The sequence below is a fragment of the Notolabrus celidotus genome, chromosome 8, assembly GCF_009762535.1.
Source record: "Notolabrus celidotus isolate fNotCel1 chromosome 8, fNotCel1.pri, whole genome shotgun sequence".
NCBI lineage: Eukaryota > Metazoa > Chordata > Actinopteri > Labriformes > Labridae > Notolabrus > Notolabrus celidotus.
The window spans coordinates 36,801,156-36,819,604 of record NC_048279.1 but is presented as its reverse complement, the minus strand read 5'-3'; the positions used below and the strand labels follow the sequence as shown (position 1 = coordinate 36,819,604).

The window sequence follows — 18,449 nt, the reverse complement described above, 5'->3', positions numbered from 1 at the left end:
GCAGCTGCAGGAAAGGAGGCTTTTATTATGACGGAGCTGCAGGAATGAATGCTTTTATTGTGAAGGAGCTGCAGGAATGGAGGCTTTTATTGTGAAGCAGCTGCAGGAATGGAGGCTTTTATTGTGAAGGAGCTGCAGGAATGGAGGCTTTTATTGTGAAGGAGTTGCAGGAATGGAGGCTTTTATTGTGAAGGAGCTGCAGGAAAGGAGGCTTTTATTGTGAAGGAGATGCAGGAATGGATGCTTTTATTGTGAAGGAGCTGCAGGAATGGAGGCTTTTATTGTGAAGCAGCTGCAGGAATGGAGGCTTTTATTGTGAAGGAGCTGCAGGAATGGAGGCTTTTATTGTGAAGGAGTTGCAGGAATAGAGGCTTTTATTGTGAAGGAGCTGCAGGAAAGGAGGCTTTCATTGTGAAGGAACTGCAGGAATGGAGGCTTTTATTGTGAAGGAGCAGCAGGAATGAGACTTTTATTGTGAAGGAGCAGCAGGAAGAGTTCGTGTTGATAACAAACTACAGACAGATCTCTGAATGGTGAACACAGCAGCCTCATAGGAGAGCAGTTTGTAGTTTTTGTGAGAGCAGGAGAGTTCAGATGAAATGAGTCTTTCTCTTTTTACAGACTGAAGGCTGAACTCCAGCAGAAAAGTGTGACTGATCTCTGTGAGCGTCTGAGCTCTCACACAGTGTCGCTCACATGTTGATATCTCACAACAAAATTCATCAAATCATGTCAGTGATGAAGAAATGTGTTCACAGGAAGAGGAAGAGGAGTCCGGTCTCTGTGGAGGAGCAGCCGGTCTCTGTGGAGGAGCAGCCGTCCTGCGGTGCTGGACCTCAGACAGACCGTCAGAGCAGGACTTTACAAAGTAAGAGCATACAACAGTGTGCTGATGTCATCATGTCTGAAAACACTGCTTGTTGTTTCCACACAGAGACAGTTGTTGTGTCACACAGCTCCGACATCTCCGATCTTTCTAAGATCTTTAGAAACATCATGACATTTGAAGTGATTGGCTCTGCTCCAGCATACACCTCTGCTCTGTGTGTCTCATCCTGTGTTTACCTTTGAGAAGAACATTTGAACTACGTCAAAGTAATGTCTGGCCTCAAAGACTCTTTAACCTTGAATTCTTTTCAGGTTCTTTGAGTCAACGTTTGTTTACAACCAAAAGAATCACAAGATGTTCAGCTGCTGTCTGTTTCTCTGTTCTGTTGAAAGGTGGTCTGCAGAGGGTTTTAGATCAACACAAGACCAGTCTGAGGACCAGATGTGAGCGTGTGACTGAAGGAAGTGAGGAAACAGGAAGTAGAACCCTCCTCAACAGGATCTACACTGAGCTCTACATCACAGAGGGACAGAGTGAAGAGGTGAACACCCAACATGAGGTGAGACAGCTGGAGACCGCCTCCAAGAAGAAGATCCTCCAGGACACTCCCATCAAGTGCCAGGACATCTTCAGAGCCTTACCTGGTCCACAGAAACCCATCAGAGTGGTTCTGACAGTCGGCGTCGCTGGTGTTGGAAAAACCTTCTCAGTGCAGAAGTTCACTCTGGACTGGGCAGAGGGCTTGGAGAACCAGGACCTCAGTCTGGTGGTTCTGCTTTCATTCAGGGAGCTGAACCTGATCAGGGGACGGTACAGTCTCCTCCAGCTGCTCCATGAGTTTCATCCAACATTACAGGAGGTCCCAGCAGAGACGCTGGCTGTCTGTAAACTGGTGTTCATCTTTGACGGTCTGGACGAAAGCAGACTGTCTCTGGATTTCAACAACACTCAGGTTGTGTCTGACGTCACACAGAGCTCATCCATAAACCTGCTGTTAACAAACCTCATCCAGGGGAATCTGCTCCCCTCAGCTCTGGTCTGGATCACTTCTCGACCCGCAGCAGCCAATCAGATCCCTCCTTCACGCGTTGACAGGGTCACAGAAGTCCGAGGCTTCACTGACGCCCAGAAGGAGGACTACTTCAGGAAGAGGTTCAGTGATGAAGATCTGTCCAGCAGAATCATCTCACACATCAAGACCTCCAGGAGCCTCCACATCATGTGTCAGATCCCGGTCTTCTGCTGGATCACTGCTACAGTTCTGGAGCACATGATGAGCACAGAGCAGAGAGGAGAGCTGCCCAAGACCCTGACTGACATGTACTCACACTTCCTGCTGGTCCAGACCAAGAGGAAGAGGAAGAAGTACGCTGAGGGTCCTGAGACCAGTCCTCAGGAGCTGATGGAGGCTGACGGGGAAGTTCTCCTGAAGCTGGGCCGGCTGGCGTTTGAACATCTGGAGGAAGGAAACATCATGTTCTACCAAGAAGACCTGGAGCGATGTGGTCTGGATGTCACAGAGGCCTCGGTGTACTCAGGACTCTGTACAGAGATCTTCAAAAGAGAGTGTGTGATCTTCAAGAAAACAGTCTACTGCTTTGTTCATCTGAGCGTTCAGGAGTTTCTGGCTGCAGTCTACATGTTCCACTGTTCCACAACCAGGAACACAAAGGTACTGGAGGCTTTTCTGGGGAAACAACAAGTTTCAACTCTTGAAGACCTCCTGAAAGGAGCTATGATGAAAGCCCTGAGAAGTAGGAACGGTCACCTGGACCTGTTTGTCCGCTTCCTTCATGGACTCTCTCTGGAGTCAAACCGGAGACTCTTAGGAGGTCTGCTGGGTCACACAGACAACAGTCCAGAGATTATCCAAAGAGTCATCAACAACCTGAAGAGGATGAACAGTGATAAGATCTCTCCTGACAGAAGCATCAACATCTTCCACTGTCTGACGGAGATGAAGGACCTCTCAGTCCATCAGGAGATCCAAGAGTTCCTGAAGTCAGGGAACAGATCACAGAAGGAACTCTCTGATATCCAGTGCTCTGCTCTGGCCTACATGCTGCAGATGTCAGAGGAGGTTCTGGATGAGTTAGATCTAAAGAACTACAACACATCAGATGAGGGACGACAGAGACTGATTCCAGCTGTGAGGAACTGCAGGAAGGCTCGGTAAGTCCATCAGGGATTAACATCATCAATCAGGAAAGACTGACAGTTCACTTCTTTAGATACCAACACAAGTGTGCTCCTCTTTAGACCTCCACCTGGTCATGGTCTAAAGTACCTGAGCTGTGTGATGTCTCAGGGGTTCTTCAGCTGTCTGTGAAAAGTGTTGGTTTGTTCAGCTCGGTGTAAAGTGGATTCAAAAAGGTCTTTTCAGGTGGTTTGTTGTGTTTGTGCCGTTTGTCATGAAATGTTTCCCTCTCTCTTTACTGCTGAGGTGAGGAGGCATGCAAACAGATGGAGAGGTGGAGTCCCAGCAGCATGAAACCACAGACTGAAAGCAGTGTTCCACATCATCAGTGAGGGCAGTAGAATGACGGGCTTAGGTTCTGTGAGGTGTTTTCAGACCACCTCTTCAGATAAGTGCTGTTGTCAAAGTTGAAGGAGCGAGCTGTTTGATTTCCTGAAGCCTCAGACACTTTGATGCTGCTCATGCTTTCATTTTGGAGAAGGGTTGAAGGGAACTTTAAAGTGTAGACAGAGGATGCTCGGGGTCACCCTCCTCTTTCTAACATCTTCTTCAGTGCTCTACATGTTTCACTGCCATGTTCAGCTCCAGGATCCATGTTAACAAAGCACTTTGTGAAATGTGCTTTTTCAAGCTTCTGTAAAGATCCAGGATCAGTATTCTGAGTTCAAAGTTCTGTTTCAAGTCTCTGAGAAACACACAGACAGCTGTTTCTCTCTTGTTGGTGTAGAGAAGAGTCGGAGCAGGAAACACACGTCCTCCAACAAAGTTTCACATCTGATGAATATCTGAGAACAGTCCTGAAAATTCAGACTTTCTAAGAGACCTTAAACACCCCTGTGTTTTGATGTGAACACTGAGACTGTGAGGACGTCTTGATGATGACATTATGGTGAAAATAATGACCCCCTCTCAGTTTGTTAACTATGTGAGCTCTGAATGAGTTCTTCAGACGTTCACAATCAACTGAAGATAGAAACTTCATGCTCTCAGCTAACGAGCACGTTCAATTCAAGACTTGTGATTTCAATCTCTACGTCTCATTTAGTCCAGTGTTTTAGTGCTGTCCTGCAGCAGGCGCTCCATTTTCCCACTCATACACATGAACCTGAAAGCAGCAGCAGAGACAGGTCCCCTGTGTGGACTGTCTCTGTTCACTAAGTTCTAAAAACGGGTTCTGGTCCCGTCCTTATGGGGCTACATTTGGAAGACAGACGTGGGATCAGATCACATTCACAGACGTTCTGAGAGTTTAACTCTGTTTCTCCTCCTTCATCTGAAAATGAAGCAAATGAAAGATGAACGAGTCCAGGTCAAAGACCAGAGAGATGAACCCTGACCCTGTGAAACCATCAGGTTTACATTTGAACAGGATGTGTCAAACTGTTCAGTCCTTCAATCTATGAAGTCAACTCAGAGTGTCTTCATAACAACTTGTGTTTTCTTTGGATCATCACAGATTTCAAACCTGCAGCCTGTCAGAGACTCACTGTGAAGTTGTGGCCTCTGCTCTGAAGTCCAACCCCTCCCATCTGAGACACCTGGACCTGAGCTACAACAACCTGAAGGATTCAGGAGTGAAGCATCTGTCAGCTGGACTGGAGAGTCCGCACTGCAGACTGGAGACTCTAATGTGAGTTTACTGATTGATTGATTGATTGATTGATTGATTGATTGATTGATTGATTGATTGATTGATGGATGGATTGATGGATTGATTGATTGATTGATTGATTGATTGATTGATTGATTGATTGATTGATATCAGTGACTCAGGTTTCTAAGTTTTAGTTTGTTACTCTTCAGGACTCGACTGATCCCTTATCTGAGGATGTTTCTGAGCCTCTGATAGACGAACTAAAAGAAGAGAGAATGAAATGTTTGACAGTTTGTTCCCCTCTCACATTGAGCTCCGTGAGACGATGAAGATGATCTGAATACGGACAAGGATTTGGTGTGTGAGTGTGTGTGAGGATGTGTGAGGGTGTGTGAGGGTGTGAGGGTGTGTGAGGGTGTGTGAGGGTGTGTGAGAGTATGTGAGGGTGTGTGAGGGTGTGTGAGGGTGTGTGAGGGTGTGTAAGGGTGTGTGTGAGGGTGTGTGAGGGTGTGTGAGGGTGTGAGGGTGTGTGAGGGTGTGTGAGGGTGTGTGAGAGTATGTGAGGGTGTGTGAGGGTGTGTGAGGGTGTGTGAGGGTGTGTAAGGGTGTGTGTGAGGGTGTGTGAGGGTGTGTGAGGGTGTGTGAGGGTGTGTGAGAGGGTGTGAGAGGGTGTGAGGGTGTGTGAGGGTGTGTGAGAGTATGTGAGGGTGTGTGAGGGTGTGTGAGGGTGTGTGAGGGTGTGTAAGGGTGTGTGTGAGGGTGTGTGAGGGTGTGTGAGGGTGTGTGAAGGTGTGTGAGGGTGTTGAGGTGTGTGAGGGTGTGTGAGGGTATGTGAGGGTGTGTGAGGGTGTGTGAGGGTGTGTGAAGGTGTGTGAGGGTGTGTGAGGGTGTGTGAGGGTGTGTGAGAGGGTGTGAGGGTGTGTGAGGGTGTGTGAGGGTGTGTGAGGGTATGTGAGGGTGTGTGAGGGTGTGAGGATGTGTGAAGGTGTGTGAGGGTGTGTGAAGGTGTGTGAGAGTGTTTGAGGGTGTGTGAGGGTGTGTGAGGGTGTGAGGATGTTTGAGGGTGTGTGAGAGTGTGTGAGGGTGTGTGAGAGGGTGTGAGAGTGTGTGAGGGTGTGTGAGGGTGTGAGGGTGTGTGCGGGTGTTTTAGAGGGTTTAGGGTGTGTGACGGTGTGTGTGAGGGTGTGTGTGAGGGTGTGTGAGAGTGTTTGACGGTGTGTGAGGGTGTGTGAGGGGTGTGAGGGGGTGTGAGAGTGTGTGACGGTGTGTGAGGGTGTTGTGAGGGTGTGTGAGGGTGTGAGGGTGTGAGGGTGGTGTGAGGGTGGTGTGAGAGGGTGTGAGGGTGTGTGAGGGTGTGTGAGGATGTGTGAGGGTGTGTGAGGGTGTGAGAGGGTGTGAGTGGGTGTGTGAGGGTGTGTGAGGGTGTGAGGATGTGTGAGGGTGTGTGAGAGTGTGTGAGGGTGTGTGAGGGTGTGTGAGGTGTGTGAGGGTGTGTGAGAGTATGTGAGGGTGTGTGAGGGTGTGTGAGGTGTGTGAGGGTGTGTAAGGGTGTGTGTGAGGGTGTGTGAGGGTGTGTGAGGGTGTGTGAGGGTGTGTGAGGGTGTGTGAGAGGGTGTGAGAGGGTGTGAGGGTGTGTGAGGGTGTGTGAGAGTATGTGAGGGTGTGTGAGGGTGTGTGAGGGGTGTGTAAGGGTGTGTGTGAGGGTGTGTGAGGGTGTGTGAGGGTGTGTGAAGGTGTGTGAGGGTGTTTGAGGGTGTGTGAGGGTGTGTGAGGGTATGTGAGGGTGTGTGAGGGTGTGTGAGGGTGTGTGAAGGTGTGTGAGGGTGTGTGAGGGTGTGTGAGGGTGTGTGAGAGGGTGTGAGGGTGTGTGAGGGTGTGTGAGGGTGTGTGAGGGTATGTGAGGGTGTGTGAGGGTGTGAGGATGTGTGAGAGGGTGTGAGGGTGTGTGAAGGTGTGTGAGAGTGTTTGAGGGTGTGTGAGGGTGTGTGAGGGTGTGAGGATGTTTGAGGGTGTGTGAGAGTGTGTGAGGGTGTGTGAGAGGGTGTGAGAGTGTGTGAGGGTGTGTGAGGGTGTGAGGGTGTGTGAGGGTGTGTTAGAGGGTTTGAGGGTGTGTGACGGTGTGTGAGGGTGTGTGTGAGGGTGTGTGAGAGTGTTTGACGGTGTGTGAGGGTGTGTGAGGGTGTGAGGGTGTGTGAGAGTGTGTGACGGTGTGTGAGGGTGTGTGAGGGTGTGTGAGGGTGTGAGGGTGTGAGGGTGTGTGAGGGTGTGTGAGAGGGTGTGAGGGTGTATGAGGGTGTGTGAGGATGTTTGAGGGTGTGTGAGGGTGTGAGAGGGTGTGAGGGTGTGTGAGGGTGTGTGAGGGTGTGAGGATGTGTGAGGGTGTGTGAGAGTGTGTGAGGGTGTGTGAGGGTGTGTGAGAGGGTGTGAGGGTGTGTGAGGATGTGTGAGAGGGTGAGGGTGTGTGAGGGTGTGAGGATGTGTGAGGGTGTGTGAGAGTGTGTGACGGTGTGTGAGGGTGTGTGAGGGTGTGTGAGGGTGTGAGGGTGTGTGAGGGTGTGTGAGGGTGTGTGAGGGTGTGTGAGGATGTGTGGGGGGTGTGAGGGTGTGTGAGGGTGTGTGAGGGTGTGTGAGAGGGTGTGAGGGTGTGTGAGGGTGTGTGAGGGTGTGTGAGAGGGTGTGAGGGTGTGTGAGGGTGTGTGAGGATGTGTGGGGGGGGTGAGGGTGTGTGAGGGTGTGTGAGGGTGTATGAGGGTGTGTGAGGGTGTGTGAGGGTGTGTGAGGGTGTGTGAGGGTGTGTGAGAGGGTTTGAGGGTGTGTGAGGGTGTGTGAGGGTGTGTGAGGATTTGTGGGGGGGGGTGAGGGTGTGTGAGGGTGTGTGAGGGTGTGTGAGGGTGTGTGAGGGTGTGTGAGAGGGTGTGAGGGTGTGTGAGGGTGTGTGAGGATGTGTGGGGGGGGTGAGGGTGTGTGAGGGTGTGTGAGGGTGTGTGAGGGTGTGTGAGGATGTGTGAGGGTGTGTGAGGGTGTTTGAGGGTGTGTGAGGGTGTGTGAGGGTGTGAACCATGCTGTTGATCTGATGTTAGCAGATACAAACAGGCTGCAGAGATTTGGAGCTTCTCTGCAGAATAAAGAAAGTCATCATTCAAAGCTCAGTGAAGCTGAAAGTAGAACTGTGATGGTCTTCATGGGATCAGGAGCTGATCTGGTCCGTACAGAGAAAACACACACACCTGCTGAGAGGTGAGCATCAGTCCAGAGCTGAGAGTCCTAAACAGCAGCCTAACACCGAGCCAAACATCACAACAGAGCAGGACTCAAGGTCTGTTTGAAGATCTCCAAAGGACTCTGTCATCACTACCAAACTCTCAGTCACTGTTTGTGATTTATAACATGAACAGACCAAACGTCTCTCTCCTCCAACAATCATCACTCTGTTAGAAGGAATGAACAGTTTGTGCTGCAGCTAAGAAACAGGAGTTCAGATCATCAGATCAAAGATCAATGACGCTTTATAAACACCATGAAGATGAAACTGCACATCAGATCTGTTTGAACACGTCAGAAGGTGCAGCAGTCTTTGAAACAATAAGGAGAACACCTGACCATAGAAAGAGATGATTCTAAAGAATCAAGTTTCAGATCTCTAAAGTTCTACATCAACATTTCAATCAACAGCACCAGATTGGAAACGTGCTTCTTAGAAATGGACACAACTCACTGAAAGTGAGCGTAGTAATGTTTAAAACATGAACACATGATCTAATACAACATGCATTTTAATCTTCATCATTTATTCTTTATTCAGATTGTGGGACTGCAGTTTGTCAGAGATCAGCTGTGCTTCTCTGGCCTCTGCTCTGAAGTCCAACCCCTCCCATCTGAGAAAGCTGGACCTGACCTTCAACGAGCTGCAGGATTCAGGAGTGAAGACGCTGTGTGGTTTTCTGGAGAGTCCTCACTGCAGACTGGAGACTCTGAGGTCAGACACCATCTTTTACCTCTGTTGTAATTGTTGAAATGATAATATTTATATTTTTGTATTTCAAATCGAGAATTTGTTGAAGTTTGGTATTTAAGTTGCATTTGTGTTTTATTTCACATGCATTATAAGTCGTTTTGTTTTGAATCAATGGGGCTTTTATTTTGAAATCCCATGTCAGTGAAGCGGTTCTCACCTGCCTCCTTCACAGCACAGGAGCAGGGAGGAAGACACAAGCTTCAAGCATGGAGTTGTGTTTGTGGACAAGTTTTGAACATTGTTAGCTCCTTTATGTAGCATGCAGCTAACGAGTTTTCAGGCTGGATTTGTGGGAAAAGCTGCAAATAAAGCAGCAGAAAGAAAGTCCCTTCTGTGTGTCAGTGCTTGGAGGGAACAACATCAGTGCTGAGATGAATCTGATGTGAAAGCTTTGTGGACTCTAAACTGCAGACATAAGGCTGATATTCTACGTATCCACTCTGAGAGTCTTTGTGCTAAAGTCTATTTTCTTCCTCTCTGGTTGAGTCCAGTGACTGGCAGAGAAATGTTGAGTTCCACATTTAACCCTTTGATATGAGAGGAAAGTCCTGCCCTGTTTCATTGACTCTGAGCCTCTTAAACAGCTGACTCATATTTTATTCCATCTCCAACATATTGATGAAACGCTTTGATTGCTCCTGACTGAAGAGTTCAACTGAAAGTGTTTAAAGTTGATGGCTCCACTTTTTATGCAGAAATAGATGTTTCCTTTGTTATTCTTCTATAAACGCATCAATATAGATGAGTCTGTTTTACTTGAAGCTCTTTGTGAAAGTATGAAATGATGTTCTGCTGGCTTTAATAGTTTGTCTGAACAACATGAGTCTGTATAGATGGAGCCACTGGTGGTTCTTGAAATGAGGAGAAATGATCACAGAGTGATGGGCTGATGTTTCCTCTCTGACATGTGGAGTCAGATGAGACGAGAGCTGCCAGTTTCCACATTAAAGATCTATCAGTGAAAGGTTCCTCCTGATAGAAGAGCTCTAATGAGGATTTAAAGGAACAATAAAGAAGGAACACAGGTTCAAATATCAGCTCCTGAACATCACAGCTGCTGCTGTGAGAGTTTGAAATCCTTCTGGTGTTTTGAATCAGACCATACAGATGTTTGATGTTACCTTTTAAATGTCCTCATCATACAGACCATAAAGCAGCAGACTTTAACTTGAAGCTCAGGTTTGATGTTGACTCTTCAACACGTGCAGAGATGAAGAGCTGACACTTTGTGAAGTTCACATATTCCAACGTGCATCCTGCTGAGTTCAGGTGTTTGGAGTTTCCATTTTCTAAACGTCTACATTCTTAACCTTCTTCAGCTCTGAACAGATTTTAAACATGAAATAATGTCAAACAGGTTCATTGTGTTCTAAAGGTTTATCATTTATTTTTTATTCAGATTGGAGCGCTGCAGTTTGTCAGAGATCAGCTGTGCTTCTCTGGCCTCTGCTCTGAAGTCCAACCCCTCCCATCTGAGAGAGCTGGACCTGAGTGACAACGAGCTGCAGGATTCAGGAGTGAAGACGCTGTGTGGTTTTCTGGAGAGTCCTCACTGCAGACTGGAGACTCTGAGGTCAGACACCATCTTTTACCTCTGTTGTAATTGTTGAAATGATAATATTTATATTTTTGTATTTCAAATCGAGAATTTGTTGAAGTTTGGTATTTAAGTTGCATTTGTGTTTTATTTCACATGCATTATAAGTCGTTTTGTTTTGAATCAATGGGGCTTTTATTTTGAAATCCCATGTCAGTGAAGCGGTTCTCACCTGCCTCCTTCACAGCACAGGAGCAGGGAGGAAGACACAAGCTTCAAGCATGGAGTTGTGTTTGTGGACAAGTTTTGAACATTGTTAGCTCCTTTATGTAGCATGCAGCTAACGAGTTTTCAGGCTGGATTTGTGGGAAAAGCTGCAAATAAAGCAGCAGAAAGAAAGTCTGATAAAAAGGCTGCCTGTTGCTTTAAGACAGTGGAGAGGGATTAGCCAATCGGTGGCCAGGAGCTGCCCAGACACAGCTCTCACACCAGCTGGCCTGCTGCATGGAGTACAGAGAATTTATCCATTAGTTCCCAGTTGTTTGCAGAGTGTTGCTGCTTGTTAGTGTTAACTCCATCTCAGGTGATTTGTGCGTCCATTGAACCGTCAGTCGTCTTATTGTTCTGTTTCTTTACTAAGTTCAAAGTTAGCCTGCTAATTAGCCTCAGAGGACGCAGTTTTGTGTTTGTTCATTCCTGTTTGACGCTTGTAGCGTTCTATTTGAGGGCAAAGTGGGATTGAGCACAGACAGTAAAAACCACAGCTAGGCCTGGTTATTGGACTTACCATGAAGCAGCATTCTTTAACTTGAAGTCAGTAAATCTTTATTGAAGTAGCAGCATATTGTCTTCATTATTAATGAGAGCTCTTTTTCACTTTGTGAAGTTCACATATTTGAACGTGCATCCTGCTGAGTTCAGGTGTTTGGAGTTTCCATTTTCTAAACGTCTACATTCTTAACCTTCTTCAGCTCTGAACAGATTTTAAACATGAAATAATGTCAAACAGGTTCATTGTGTTCTAAAGGTTTATCATTTATTCTTTATTCAGATTGTGGCGCTGCAGTTTGTCATACATCAGCTGTGCTTCTCTGGCCTCTGCTCTGAAGTCCAACCCCTCCCATCTGAGAAAGCTGGACCTGACCTTCAACGAGCTGCAGGATTCAGGAGTGAAGACGCTGTGTGGTTTTCTGGAGAGTCCTCACTGCAGACTGGAGACTCTGATGTCAGACACCATCTTTTACCTCTGTTGTAATTGTTGAAATGATAATATTTATATCTTTGTATTTCAAATCGAGAATTTGTTGAAGTTTGGTATTTAAGTTGCATTTGTGTTTTATTTCACATGCATTATAAGTCGTTTTGTTTTGAATCAATGGGGCTTTTATTTTGAAATCCCATGTCAGTGAAGTGGTTCTCACCTGCCTCCTTCACAGCACAGGAGCAGGGAGGAAGACACAAGCTTCAAGCATGGAGTTGTGTTTGTGGACAAGTTTTGAACATTGTTAGCTCCTTTATGTAGCATGCAGCTAACGAGTTTTCAGGCTGGATTTGTGGGAAAAGCTGCAAATAAAGCAGCAGAAAGAAAGTCCCTTCTGTGTGTCAGTGCTTGGAGGGAACAACATCAGTGCTGAGATGAATCTGATGTGAAAGCTTTGTGGACTCTAAACTGCAGACATAAGGCTGATATTCTACGTATCCACTCTGAGAGTCTTTGTGCTAAAGTCTATTTTCTTCCTCTCTGGTTGAGTCCAGTGACTGGCAGAGAAATGTTGAGTTCCACATTTAACCCTTTGATATGAGAGGAAAGTCCTGCCCTGTTTCATTGACTCTGAGCCTCTTAAACAGCTGACTCATATTTTATTCCATCTCCAACATATTGATGAAACGCTTTGATTGCTCCTGACTGAAGAGTTCAACTGAAAGTGTTTAAAGTTGATGGCTCCACTTTTTATGCAGAAAAAGATGTTTCCTTTGTTATTCTTCTATAAACGCATCAATATAGATGAGTCTGTTTTACTTGAAGCTCTTTGTGAAAGTATGAAATGATGTTCTGCTGGCTTTAATAGTTTGTCTGAACAACATGAGTCTGTATAGATGGAGCCACTGGTGGTTCTTGAAATGAGGAGAAATGATCACAGAGTGATGGGCTGATGTTTCCTCTCTGACATGTGGAGTCAGATGAGACGAGAGCTGCCAGTTTCCACATTAAAGATCTATCAGTGAAAGGTTCCTCCTGATAGAAGAGCTCTAATGAGGATTTAAAGGAACAATAAAGAAGGAACACAGGTTCAAATATCAGCTCCTGAACATCACAGCTGCTGCTGTGAGAGTTTGAAATCCTTCTGGTGTTTTGAATCAGACCATACAGATGTTTGATGTTACCTTTTAAATGTCCTCATCATACAGACCATAAAGCAGCAGACTTTAACTTGAAGCTCAGGTTTGATGTTGACTCTTCAACACGTGCAGAGATGAAGAGCTGACACTTTGTGAAGTTCACATATTTGAACGTGCATCCTGCTGAGTTCAGGTGTTTGGAGTTTCCATTTTCTAAACGTCTACATTCTTAACCTTCTTCAGCTCTGAACAGATTTTAAACATGAAATAATGTCAAACAGGTTCATTGTGTTCTAAAGGTTTATCATTTATTCTTTATTCAGATTGGGGCACTGCAATTTGCCAGAGATCAGCTGTGCTTCTCTGGCCTCTGCTCTGAAATCCAACCCCTCCCATCTGAGAGAGCTGGACCTGAGCTACAACGATCTGCAGGATTCAGGAGTGAAGACGCTGTGTGGTTTTCTGGAGAGTCCTCACTGCAGACTGGAGACTCTGAGGTCAGACACCATCTTTTACCTCTGTTGTAATTGTTGAAATGATAATATTTATATTTTTGTATTTCAAATCGAGAATTTGTTGAAGTTTGGTATTTAAGTTGCATTTGTGTTTTATTTCACATGCATTATAAGTCGTTTTGTTTTGAATCAATGGGGCTTTTATTTTGAAATCCCATGTCAGTGAAGCGGTTCTCACCTGCCTCCTTCACAGCACAGGAGCAGGGAGGAAGACACAAGCTTCAAGCATGGAGTTGTGTTTGTGGACAAGTTTTGAACATTGTTAGCTCCTTTATGTAGCATGCAGCTAATGAGTTTTCAGGCTGGATTTGTGGGAAAAGCTGCAAATAAAGCAGCAGAAAGAAAGTCTGTTATAAAGGCTGCCTGTTGCTTTAAGACAGTGGAGAGGGATTGGCCAATCGGTGGCCAGGAGCTGCCCAGACACAGCTCTCACACCAGCTGGCCTGCTGCATGGAGTACAGAGAATTTATCCATTAGTTCCCAGTTGTTTGCAGAGTGTTGCTGCTTGTTAGTGTTAACTCCATCTCAGGTGATTTGTGCGTCCATTGAACCGTCAGTCGTCTTATTGTTCTGTTTCTTTACTAAGTTCAAAGTTAGCCTGCTAATTAGCCTCAGAGGACGCAGTTTTGTGTTTGTTCATTCCTGTTTGACGCTTGTAGCGTTCTATTTGAGGGCAAAGTGGGATTGAGCACAGACAGTAAAAACCACAGCTAGGCCTGGTTATTGGACTTACCATGAAGCAGCATTCTTTAACTTGAAGTCAGTAAATCTTTATTGAAGTAGCAGCATATTGTCTTCATTATTAATGAGAGCTCTTTTTCACTTTGTGAAGTTCACATATTTGAACGTGCATCCTGCTGAGTTCAGGTGTTTGGAGTTTCCATTTTCTAAACGTCTACATTCTTAACCTTCTTCAGCTCTGAACAGATTTTAAACATGAAATAATGTCAAACAGGTTCATTGTGTTCTAAAGGTTTATCATTTATTCTTTATTCAGATTGTGGCGCTGCAGTTTGTCAGAGATCAGCTGTGCTTCTCTGGCCTCTGCTCTGAAGTCCAACCCCTCCCATCTGAGAGAGCTGGACCTGAGCTCCAACAAGCTGCAGGATTCAGGAGTGAAGACGCTTTCTGATCTTGTGAAGAGTCCTCACTGCAGACTGGAGACTCTGAGGTCAGTACATCGTTCCACTCAGTCCATGTTGGTTTTATCTGGATTTTAATAAACACAGTTGGTATCACCGCAGAGATCCAGTATGGTCTGCTGATCCTCCGACCCTCCCAGTGTCTGCTTTCCTCAGTGAGGCCGTGAGAGGAGAACAGTGACAGGCTTCAGGATGAAAACACAGAGAGAGGACAGACAGCCAATCAGATCAGCCAGAAGTTTGTTGTGTTTGTTTTCATGTGAAGACAGCTGTTGTTGTGTTCATGTGTGCAGGAAGTGAAACTGGATCACAGCTGACAGCAGTCCACCATGTTCAGAGACTGCTCCTCCTCCAACACTCAGACTGTTTGGACCTTTGGTTCAGAGGTAGAGAGGAAGGGTTCCAACCTTTAAAGACCCCTGTACTGAGTCCCTGGTGGAGGATCTGAGCTGGTCCAGCTTCAGATGGACCCTCACAGTCTCAGTCCATTCACTGTGCCATGGTGGTTTGGTGGATCAGCAGTTATCAGAGACTAGACGTGGTGCTGATCATGACAGAGAGGCTCAGGCGTCACTCTGTGTGTGTCAGTGCAAACACTCCGGGCACTACTCCAAGTAAGGACTGGGTGTGGACGGATCTCCTCACTGCAAACAGAGAGGGTTTCAAAGATGGCCGACCAGACCGGCAGCAGACTCGGGCAGCTCCATGGGGAGCAGGTCTCATCCTGGGACCATGTGCCAGTCTGCTCCTGCTGAGGTGGAGTCTGTGTGTTCCTGTCAGTGTAATAAAGAGTGTTTAATGCAGCTGATGGAGAGGGGAGTCTTCATCAGGGACTCTGGGACTCTGTGTTCCTGAAGGTGTGAAGAGCACAAACAGCTTCTAGACCTGAAGAGAATCCTAGACGTGTGAACGTGGAGTCCTGCTGGGTGGTTTTTCCAAAGGGATGAAATGATTGATAGAGATCATTCACACACCTGAAGCCCTTCCTGAAGCTCAGCTGGAGGGCTCAGAGAGGTGGTGGGACCAGGACCCTTCCTGCCTTTGTACTCTTAAAGTAGGCCCTGAACTGAGAGCAGGTCTTCAGTGAGTTCATCACAGCAGGTCCGGTCTGTTCTGCTGAGAGGCCGTGCTGCACACAGCATAGGTGTTAAAGATAGCAGGTGAACCATGTGCTCTGTTTTCAGGTCTCTGCTGTCCTCCAGGCTGAGGCCCACAGTGAACAGGACTCCCCGTCTGTGGGTCAAAGTCCTCATGGTTCCTGGTGGACAGTGTGGTGGCTCGTGATCCGGCTGATCCGGTTCTTCATGTCACATTATATGTTCCTCTCATCGTACGCAGTGAGACTGACCTTTAGTCCAGCACCGGTTAGCTTCATGGATCCTTCCACATGAGAGGACAAGAACTAGCTCCTGTTGTGGATTCAAGTCTGAGACCTGTTTACGTTTTGATGCGTTCTTCTCAGACCATGATGATTATTTCAGCTCCTACTCAGACCCTCAGACCCTTAGGGGCCTCCAGCTCTGGCTTCCAGAGTCCATCAGCTCATCCTGATAGAGGTCTGCGGCTTCTGGCCTCCAGAGTCCATCAGCTCATCCTGATGGAGGTCTGGGGGGTCAGGCCTCCAGACTCCATCAGCTCATCCTGATGGAGGTCTGGGGCGTCAGGCCACCAGAGTCCATCAGCTCATCCTGATGGAGGTCTGGGGGGTCAAGCCTCCAGAGTCCATCAGCTCATCCTGATGGAGGTCTGGGGCGTCATGCCTCCAGAGTCCATCAGCTCATCCTGATGGAGGTCTGGGGCATCAGGCCTCCAGAGTTCATCAGCTCATCCTGATGGAGGTCTGGGGGGTCAGGCCTCCAGAGTCCATCAGCTCATCCTGATGGAGGTCTGGGGCATCAGGCCTCCAGAGTCCATCAGCTCATCCTGATGGAGGTCTGGGGCATCAGGCCTCCAGAGTCCATCAGCTCATCCTGATAGAGGTCTGGGGCGTCAGGCCTCCAGAGTCCATCAGCTCATCCTGATGGAGGTCTGGGGGGTCAGGCCTCCAGAGTCCATCAGCTCATCCTGATGGAGGTCTGGGGGGTCAGGCCTCCAGAGTCTCTGAGAAACTAGAATCCATGGTCACTGTGAGCAGTGAACGTCTCTCTGCTCTTGTGATGTGTTCAGGGTCTCTCAGCAGCTCTCTTCCTCGGTGCACTTGGTCCTGTTTGTGGGTTAGGGTCTGGTTGGAACAGGATCGTGGTCTCTGCTGCATCACTGCCTGACAGCTGATGAAGGGACTCTCTGTAAACACTGATTTATGACTTCTGTTGTCCGTCTTCTTCTCTCATCAGGTGGAGGTAAAGATCTCTGAAAGGTGGATGTGTTGACGGAGGATCAGCTGAGTCCTGATGATCCAGGAGGACCGAGGAGAGAGGACGGAGGAGACGAATCGGACGAGCGATGAGAGAGGAAACAGGAGCCTTCACAGACACGCCCCCTTATGGAATCTCAGTCCCTGATTGGACGCTGCAGAGTTCTCTATCTGCTCAGATTCACTGTATAAAGTAATAGTGTCATAATCTCTAATATCAGAGATAGAAGGTAAATATTCATGCTCAGTTCTTTCTCCTGTTGATGTTCCTGTTGGTTCTCTTGGTTCTCTTCATGAATTAAAGTCTGACAGTAAAGTTATTATAATTCATAATAAATAATTAGTCATCTTAATTCAAAACAAATAAATAAATAAAAACACAACAAAGAAATGATATTTCATTTCATAGATCCTGTTTGTGTCTGAATCAGTTTCTTAAAAACGAATGATGAAAACAGAATGTGACATCCAGACGGGTGTCTTATTTGGCCACAGTTTTGGAAAAGTCAAATCACTGCTGAGAACTTTATAATCACATATTTTAGAGATCCATGTTTCAATATTATCCCAAGGTGTCCTAATTTTGGCACAATACCAAAAGGTGAGGGAGTCGCTGTGGGAGTTGCATTTTAAACCTCTCTCTGAGCAGCTGGGGTCAGATTTATGGATTTTCTCTCTTCTATAGTACATTCTTGTCATTAGCTTATACTGGATTAGGTGCAGATTTTCATCAGTGCTTATGTTATATGTTAGTTTTAAACAATCCTTCCATTTAGTTTTTGCATCTACAATATGAAGATCCTCATTCCATTTATTCTATATCTTTTGTAAGAGTTCTTCGTTGCTTTCGACCCTGATAAGAATATTATACACAGCACCTACTAGTCTTTTCTTTGGATTCTTCTTATTTAGAATTTACATAATTCTAAGCCTCTCAAAATTCTTTGTTCATAAAAACAGGACGATGAAATCTCCCCCCAAATTTGTTGTTTTTCTAAATGAATTCAAAATGTTCCTAAAATCATTGAAAGTAATGAAAGGACCAAGAGCACTAAAGATATACCATTCCATAAAAGAACTCCTCACTGAGTTGTAATAATTATTCCCTTTCCTTACTGAAAACTGGGGTTGGTAGTATCGGAAAACCAGCATGAATTTGAATGTAGCATGTCTTCAGGACTCCGTCTAACCCCCCCCCCCCCCCTCGGAGCTCCTCTAAAACGACCCCCCCGCTCACATGTACGAGCGCCGCTGATTCATGACCATATGATGGTGACTGATTCAAAACCGGTCCTCACCAAAACATTCTCATAGTGAAAGTTAAAAACACAAACAAACATGGCTGCTGTTAGCACTCACAACTGTCATGCTAGCATTATCCAGTTGTCATGGTGACACGATATCAGGAGAAAAGTTATAACACATATATAACACTGTAACAGCTCTACTGTTTGTTAAACATGTTCAGTGTAGATGTTCTTAATTCCTACAGTGTTGACGGTCAGTGAAGGCATCAGGAGAGGTGTAGAGTGTGTGAGCGGGAGAGAGGAGAGACAAGAGGAGAAGTTCTTCATTCATTCAAACATTGATTGTTGTTTTGTTGGTTGGCGTGGTAACGGCCGACAGTGACCGGTTATTAAAGATCAACGTGTTCACCAATCGGCTCGTCATCACTACAGCGTCCGGACAGACGCTACAGTACATCTACATTTCTGTAGGACTTACTAAATGTCATTCATTCTTCTGCTTGTCAGAGCCCCCGTGTTGAGAGCTTTTTAGACTCTGATCCGGACTACAGTCCTGAGCAAAGACCCTCATCAGGTCAGAGGGGACAGGCCCGAGGTGGAGCGAGAGGGGCAGGAAGTAGAGTCAGGGGAAGCAGAGGCAGGAGACGGGGAGTGCATGCCGGGGACATGTACACTCTGCA

At 46.5% G+C, this 18,449-nt stretch overlaps 1 protein-coding gene across 2 annotated transcripts in view; it reads left to right on the top strand.

The window, feature by feature from the left end:
- The window catches only part of LOC117816870 (protein NLRC3-like), a 60,237-nt gene that overhangs the window by 4,713 nt on the left and 37,075 nt on the right, over positions 1–18,449 (top strand). The window contains exons 4-10 of one of the 2 annotated variants that reach the window (XM_034689253.1): positions 759–868; positions 1,222–3,001; positions 4,483–4,656; positions 8,423–8,596; positions 11,224–11,397; positions 14,025–14,198; positions 16,503–17,638. In XM_034689253.1, the coding sequence (XP_034545144.1) occupies positions 759–868; positions 1,222–3,001; positions 4,483–4,656; positions 8,423–8,596; positions 11,224–11,397; positions 14,025–14,198; positions 16,503–16,512 (2,596 nt within the window). In that variant the 3' untranslated portion in view covers positions 16,513–17,638. Of the gene's footprint in view, positions 1–758; positions 869–1,221; positions 3,002–4,482; positions 4,657–8,422; positions 8,597–11,223; positions 11,398–14,024; positions 14,199–16,502; positions 17,639–18,449 lie in introns of those variants that run through there. The other variant, XM_034689252.1, reaches the window with a different exon arrangement.